This window comes from Suncus etruscus, chromosome 9 (genome assembly GCF_024139225.1).
Source record: "Suncus etruscus isolate mSunEtr1 chromosome 9, mSunEtr1.pri.cur, whole genome shotgun sequence".
NCBI lineage: Eukaryota > Metazoa > Chordata > Mammalia > Eulipotyphla > Soricidae > Suncus > Suncus etruscus.
The window spans coordinates 112860427-112868592 of record NC_064856.1 but is presented as its reverse complement, the minus strand read 5'-3'; the positions used below and the strand labels follow the sequence as shown (position 1 = coordinate 112868592).

General features: G+C 41.3%; 1 protein-coding gene across 1 annotated transcript; it reads left to right on the top strand.

Moving 5' to 3' along the window:
* The first annotated feature begins 594 nt into the window (after positions 1-594).
* On the top strand, positions 595-1506 carry LOC126018807 (mas-related G-protein coupled receptor member X3-like). The gene has a single exon (XM_049780904.1). It carries the CDS (start codon positions 595-597, stop codon positions 1504-1506), a length of 912 nt encoding a protein of 303 aa, XP_049636861.1.
* Positions 1507-8166: the final 6660 nt, after the last annotated feature.

The window sequence follows — 8166 nt, the reverse complement described above, 5'->3', positions numbered from 1 at the left end:
TAACAAGCAGTGCTTCTCAATTATTTTCTGTCATGTCCCCCTAGGAAGAAGAAAACATTTTTCGTGCACTCCCCTGCTCGACTGTAAATAGTATTTTATTAAAAAAAAACTGTAACCTGCAAAACAAAAATATATAAAATAATTTGAACTCATTTTTGAAGCAGAGGTGATGTCAAGATTAATGGCTACAATGAGCACGTTTTGCAATGCATAGCTTTTCGAAGCAGGATTTGAAGCAGGACACAGCAACTCTCAGCTCCAGAGACATACAGAGACAGAAACACGGGGCTTAGCTTGGTATGACAGTGTTTGCCGAGGTCAAATGTGCCCTTCTGTAGGGAGCCTTGTGTCCCCCGGGGGTGTGCCCCACTATTTGAGAAGCACTGACTTACAAGGAACCATTCATGGGTTGGTGCCATCTGAAACTAGAGCTAGTGATGGACTAGTGATGGACCTGACTTCAGGAGCCCTGTCCCTGCCTACAGCTCTATTTCACAGGGGACCTCAACTGCCCCACCCTCAGATACTCTTCAGCACAGAAATGACACTGTAGTTGCACCTTGACTCTTCTTGCCTCAATTACTGACAGACAAAATGTTCATCACTGAACACAACAGAACAGATGTTTCCTCGTATTACGAAGTTTTGATGGAGAAGGTGATTTTAATTTTCCCTATAATCCTCTGCCTCTGTGGCCTGGTGGGAAATGGGATGGTCATCTGGCTGCTCGGTTTCTGCATGAAGAGGAACCACTTCTCTGTCTACATCCTCAACTTGGCCGTTGCAGATTTCACTTTTCTATTAAGTGCCATAATGTGGATTACAGCCGAGCTCACACTTAATACTGGTTTTCTATTTCGGTTTGCAAACACACTCTGCCTATCTTCTTACTCAGTGGGTCTCATCCTGCTCATAACCATCAGCATTGAGCGCTGTGTCTCTGTGCTCTGGCCCCTCTGGTACAAATGCCACCATGCAGAACATCTCTCCACCATTGTGTGTGCCCTCATTTGGGCTCTCTTCCATATTTTCATCTTAATAATATATATATTTAGTGACTATAAAATTAAAGATGTATCTATAGTGTGTTACATATATGGATTTATAACCCTTCCAGCTTTCCTGGTGCTCTTTGTGTCCAACCTGACTCTTTTCATCCGGGTCCATTGTTTCTCCCAGCAAAGAAATTCCAGCAGGGCCTACTGGACCATCCTGCTCAATGTCCTTGTCTTCCTGCTGCTCAGTGTGCCAAATGGAGTCTATATGGTCTGCGAATTTTTTATGGAGAAACCACTTTTTACTTCTGAGATACTGATCTTCAATACCCTCTGTACAGTGAATAGTTCAGTTAACCCCATCATCTACTTCTTTATTGGACGATACAGGCAGCAGGGAGGCAGGAAACGCCTCCAAGAAGTGCTCCAGAGGGCACTGACAGATGAGAATGATGAAGCTGAGCAGAGAAGAGGAAGACCATCATTCCAGACAGAGCATGACATCCCTTGACCATCAGGAGGAGCACTATGCTGAATCCCCTTGTCTGACCCTGTGGAACAGACACCACTGTAGGGTGAATCCTCTGAATTTTCTTCACAGTATCTGAGTGACTGTAGAACTCTTCAGGAGAATATGTTAGTATGAAAAGTCCATGACACGCTTCATGAAAATGACTCATTCCCTGAATACCTACTAACCTCCTTTATTTTCACTCTACATGACTTGAGTCCTTGTGATGTTTCTGGGCTTAATATGTGCTCTCCTAGGCTCCTAGGAGCACTTTTCTCTGAATTTCTGTGCCAGTGTGTCCTCTAGAGAAATCTGGACCATTTCTGGACTGACCACACAGTTCAGTTCTCTCCTGGAGAAACTACTGCAGATGTGAGAACTTTATAGTCCCTTCTGTACACCATTGGCTCTGTTGTCCTTGTATACCTGGGATCTCTCTAATTAAGTGAGCTCAAATGTTTTGGGTCTGTGGGTCACCATTTGCCCATGTTCCATGCTCATACTTTTTCATGCAACTTAAAATCTTAGAGATGTGAAATGTCAGCGATGAACATTCAATTCTGCTGTCCTGTCCAGGCTCCACTGGGAGCAGGAGGTGACATCAATGAAACTATGCCGATTCCTGCTGGCCTGTAGCAATGTGGAGACTCTCTAAGACACATAACTGGATGTAGGAGCTGCACCTGTATGATCTATGGTGAGGAATTGAGAAATTCAATAAACTCAATGAACTCACCCAATTCTTACTGTTCCCTGTGTTCCATCCTAAAGAGAGCTTCATCTACAGGTGTCAAACTCTGGCTATGTCATGGTATCTATGTAAGTGTTTCTTTTCCTATAAAATCAAAGTCATATGAATAAAACCCATAGAAATGCCAATGTTCTAGTTGACTCCAAATGTAGAACACTCTCTTCAGAATGTACTAAGTATTTTCATATCTTTTACTGGGAACATCTAATGCCTTTGCAACATATACAATCTACAACAATCTACAAATTGTGGCTGAGAGCTTCTCAAAATTTGTCATGATGAACTTAGACCTGTTGTGTAGGGAACAGTGCTTAACTCTGTGTGAGTTGACGCTTCCCAGATTCAGGCCTTGTAGACAGGTCTCTGTTGGGGAAAGAGAAGGCTAATCATTAAGACATTAGAGGACTCCCTGAGACAGTCCATTGGAATTCTATGGTCCTTTGTATTTATAGATCAATTTATGCTTGATAAATATTAAAGTAATGGGTAACATAATCACATAAAAAACAATTAGCAGCTATTTTCCATACCTCTCAGCAAATCAAGATAGACTAAGTCTCACAAGGTGTTAAGCACAGGAGCACAGGGAATGTTTTTCAAGATCTGACATGTGTGTTTTAAGCAAAAGTGTGAATGGATGAAGACATTGTTTGGAAAAAAATATGTCTTAATGTAAAAAGACATTGAGTTTATTGAATAAAAGGTCTAGGACAAAAAGGAATGAATAGGAATGTTTAGAAGGGATGTGTTTTAGGTAAAGAAACTGGATTGTTGTAGGAGAGGTTTTTTAATGCACCTTCAGTTATACTTTTCCCTTGAAAAGTCTTAGATGTTCAAAAATGGTCTTAGATATGCAATATTCACCATAACATGAAAGAAAAAGAGAAAATCATCTTAGAAAATTGTACCTTTATATCAGTGAAAACTTAGCCTCAGTAAAAGTAATGCAGAGCTATGTTTATTACTGTTACTGAACTAGTAGGAGGACTGGTAGCATGACCTCACGGAGGCCAAAAAAATTACTCAGGGAACAGGTATAATGCAATGATGCTTTGGTTTCTGTTGATTAACATCTGTGTTATCATTACAGATAACAAGGACAGAGCTGTACCATTTACTGCTCCAGGGTCTGATTGGGTTAAGTAATATTTCCCTGTCTGATCCTTTTCAGGTACTGAAACTGCAGAACTGAATCAGTTAATTGTTCATTTAAGGTAGCATGAGATTTCACCCCTTTTTATGGGGAGACTACAGTTATTGGCCAGCCTGAAGAAGTGACAGAAGATGGACCTTCAGTCAATTGCTATTTTAATAATTTCTAAGGTAGTGAAATCTCTAGGAAAAATATGGAGCAGGAAGGTCATCCAAAAAGCTTCCATGGAAGAAGGGCCACAGGAATTCAATGAGTTAAGGCCATTGACAATTGAAAATTATACTGTGCCTATCTATTCCGGAGGTTGGGACAAGTAGCAAGAATTAACCAGACATTGACATTTAACAAGAATGGGTGATATAAGGAAAGGAGAAGAAATTATGCCTTCCCTTAGCAATGTTAAGGGTAAAAGAATTAGCACCAGGTGTGGAATTTCTTCATATCTGTCTGACCCAGTGCAGGAAAGGGGCAACTGGAGTTTAGGGTTCTATGTTGTTCTCTCCACCCCAACAGCTATTTAAGTTTCATGATTGAACAGGAAACAGGAACCTCCTATTTCTTCATAGTGGAGTCACAGCCTGAATAAGGAGGACCCTCTGTAGATCCAGCTGACTCTGCTCACAGGACCAGAACAGAAGACATATAGTCCTGGTGTTCCTGCTGACTGTAGCCATAACTGTGCAGTGACTGCAGGATGACCAGCAAGAATGAATACCCTCGTACACAGACTGTGAATGGGGGTTTTGTGGACCAGGCTGATACATTGGGGATCCCTCCCCTAAACTTTGTGTGATTTTTTTAAGGGTTTATGGTTATGCTTTACAAGATCCCCTCTTATTGAGGTGTGTTAAAAGAAGTAGATGCCAACCCATAAGTTCAAGTTCTGGGGTAGGGAAGTTGCCCCAAGAACATTCTCATTTTATGATTGTACAGAATGGAGTCCCCCAAATTTTGGGGAGAGGAATTTTCTCTTTAGGGTATAGGAATGAGTCAAGGAAGCCACCTGGCAGCACAGAAGAAGTTGGACCCAGAGTCTTAGGATGGAGATCTCAAGCAGAGTTTTGGGAGTGCTATTAACCTGAGCTGTCTGGCCCAAATATTAGTAGGGCCTTTAAGAGAATTTGTTCAGACTAACTTCCTAGTGGAGAGCATCAGCTAAGTCAAATAAGGATGAAGGCAGCAGTTCAATTGTCTTAAGGTGCCAGTGTAAGCCCCATAACTCTCTACCTTTTCTTGTCCCATTAACTGAAAGGGAAGAGACACTCAGGACCATAATAATGAAGGCAGTGGTTCAGACAACACAGGGAGGGGAGGATCACTCTTAGGAAATACAGGGCATGGGCATGTGCCTCTTACCGACCCATGGAGGGGACACCAAAGTCCTCTCCCCTTACCTGGACCATTGCAATGAGACTATAGAGGCTAATATGATCACATGGGAAAGTAATCCCCATCAGGGACTAAATGGGACATGGCTTTGTATGTATCAAGGAACTGACTCCCTGTGTGTTTGCCTCTGCTTTGCAAACCCAGATGAGCTTTGCATCATAGTCACTCTCTTACCCCAGTTGTCATACCTGATGGAAGAGGGTGCTTAATTACTAACCACCATCATTGAGTGGGCATTAAGGCCATTCAAATCTCTTCAATATAACCCACTAGACCAGCTCTTTAATTCATCAGTGGTTACTGTGAGTGAGTCAGGGCTGCTGCCTGTGTGTGTGTTGTCTTCCATTCAATATAATCCAATCCCAGGAGAGCAGATCATTAGCAGGGTAGCTGCAGTAAGTAAAATCCAAGCCAAGTATAAAAATGAAAAATCTGGAGTCTGTGGAGCTTCCAAAAAAGTGGTTTGGAGCCTCTAAATCCTATATCTTTTTATTGACCAGCTCAATCCAGCACCAGGTGAGGAAGTCTAGAGAGCGACAGACAAAGTACATATCTGGAGCTAATCCAGTCTTGGTGGGCCTTTTACATGTCAAAGATGGTGGGCAAAAGAGGATGCTGGGTGTGGGGGAAGATCTTTGTTTTGGATAAAACAAGCTGAAATCTAATATTTGAGGGAATGTCTATTGAGAGTACTACAATGTTATTGTTTATTTTGTGCATAATAACAGGAAACTAACATACAGACATATTCAATTTGTGCATAGTGGAAAGAACTTGTGATCACTCACTTTTACTGACCATTGTTTTTTTCCAATGTTACATTTTTCTCCCACACACAGACCCCCAAGTGGGGGAAGATTTTCCAAGGGCAGAGCCATGAGCAGACTTGGAGTCTCTTCCAGAATGACTCTCAGACCAGCCCCTCAGAAGCTGTGACCTAGGTGGCTTGGGTGGGACATCCCACCCAAGCTGCAGGCATCTCAGTAGTGACAATGGCCTGGGACTGGTAATGAGGCTCCTGATGGATGATGAAAGCAGGAGAAGGGGACCTCATGAGGAACCACCCTTTGGGTACATGTTCATGGGTCTGTGTTGTCTGACGCTGAAGCCGGAGGCAGTGACCTACCAGCCCAGACCCCAGAAGTTCTGTGCCTGCTCATAGCTCTATTTTACTTTGCACCACCCAACAGGGCACGCAGGAGAAGATTGTTCCTTCAGAAAGTGTCCCAGATGTGACCTGTGGACACAGCTCAACTCATTGGAATAACTGCATGGTGTTGACAGAAGCAGGAAATGTCTTCTCACTCACCAGAACAGACATGGCAGATATTCTCTGGGTTACTGATTCGTTGGAATTTATTGTCATCAATGTTGCCATTATATTTATCTGTCTCAGCGGCATGGTGCACAATGGATTGTCGTCTGGCTGCTGGGTTTCCATATTAAGAGAATTCTCTATAGTGTCTTCATCCTCAACTTGGATATTACAGACTTCACCTATCTCTTAGCTCATGTTCTTGAGATTATACCATTTCACAAAAATATATCTATATCTATTGCAATTTGAAAAAGTGTTCACAATATATTCTTACTCAGAAGGTCTGAGCCTATCACGACCATCAATGTTGAGTGCTGTGTCTCTGTGCTCTAGCCCACATGGTGCAAATGTCACTGCCCACCACATCTCTCCACCATCATGTGTGCCATCATTTTGGATTCTGATTTTAGTTCTTTTTTTCAGTGATTATTGCGTGTGAAAAGTTTGGCATTGAAAACTTGTATATAATATTGGCAGTATTTAATACACTGTCCTTTCTTAATTTCCTGGTGTTATTTGTGTCCAGTATAGATTCTCCTCTTTAGATTCTGATCCTTCTCTGGGCAAAGAAGCCCAGAAATCTCTAGATCACCATCCTGCTTAATGTGCTGATCCTGTGCTGCTCAATGTGCTGAGAGGGATCTATATAGTCAACATGAGATCAACACTGTATAGCGATAATACATGGGCCTTCATGATCCTTCTCTGTGCTGTGAACCATGCAGTCAAACCTATCATCTACTTCTTTGTTGGGTAACACAGGCAGAAGTGGGGGCAGCAAACTCCTCCAAGAAGTGCCCCAGTGTGCACTGATGAATGAGAACAAGAATGCTAGGCAGAGAAAAGGAAGAACTATCCCTAGACAGCATGGCATCCCCTGAGTGTCAAGAGGAAGGCTCTGTTGAGTCCCCATGTCTGAACCTGCAGAACAGGCACCACGTCTAGTGAATCTTTTGAACTTTCTTCATAGCACCCAAAGTGAATGTGGGGTTCTTCAGGAGAAGCACTAATGTGGAGAGACCATGACACTCTTCATGGAATAACTCGCACACTTTCTGCAAGTCTACTAATCTGTAGCTTTCCTCTACAAGTACTCAGTCCTGCAATATATTTTCTTGCAGTATGCAGTATTTTTTCCTTCAGGAATTATACTACATTAATACTTTTATACTAACTGGAATGTAATTCACTTTTAAATTATTTTGAATATTTAAAACAATTTCTAAATAATTTCACTGTATTAATAGAGTTCTTCACAGTTCAGTTACAAGCATACTGGGTCTGGACACCAATCATTTTCCCCTGTCTTCACTTTTCTTCAGAAACCTCCAAACCAAATTTTGTATGAATTATTTTTTATTGATTTTTTAAATAAATTTCTGAGGTACAGTGTAATGGTTGAGACTCATTGCACTGTAAAATATTCACCACAGATACAATAAGAAAAATTATGTCATAGCATTAGCTTTTGTTTATATTTTCTCCTGTGCAGTGTGATAACTATGAGCTCTGTTTTCAGAAAAGTTGAAATATTGGCATGTATAATGACATTATTGTATATCATAATGCAAAAATTACCATCTAATTACTAAATGTTTTTTTTATGATCAATAGCTTCCCATGTGCCTTCACTGGCCTCTGGATCCAACAGTCACCTTTCCTAAATATGTCAGCCCAATTAGATTCTATTTGAAAATAATAGTACAGACACCGTAAGTGTCTCAGAGTCAAACTTATTACTCTTATAATATGTCTTTGAACCATTCATGATGCCACAATTGGCAAGTTTTCCTTCTGCTTTGGGGACTAAACAGAATTTAATCTGTGTCTATCCACTGAGGGACAAAAGGGTGGTTCCACATTGTGACTTCTTTATAAATCTTGCTGCAATAAAAGAGAAAGAGCATAAATGCAATGAATGGTTTGATATCTGGACATGTTTTCAGTAGTTATCTTATGATGGTTCTGATTTTAATTGTCATGCACAATCTTGAAGTTTCTCCTGGTTTTAGGAACCATCTGCCTTCCCCCCTTAGTACAATGAGGTTA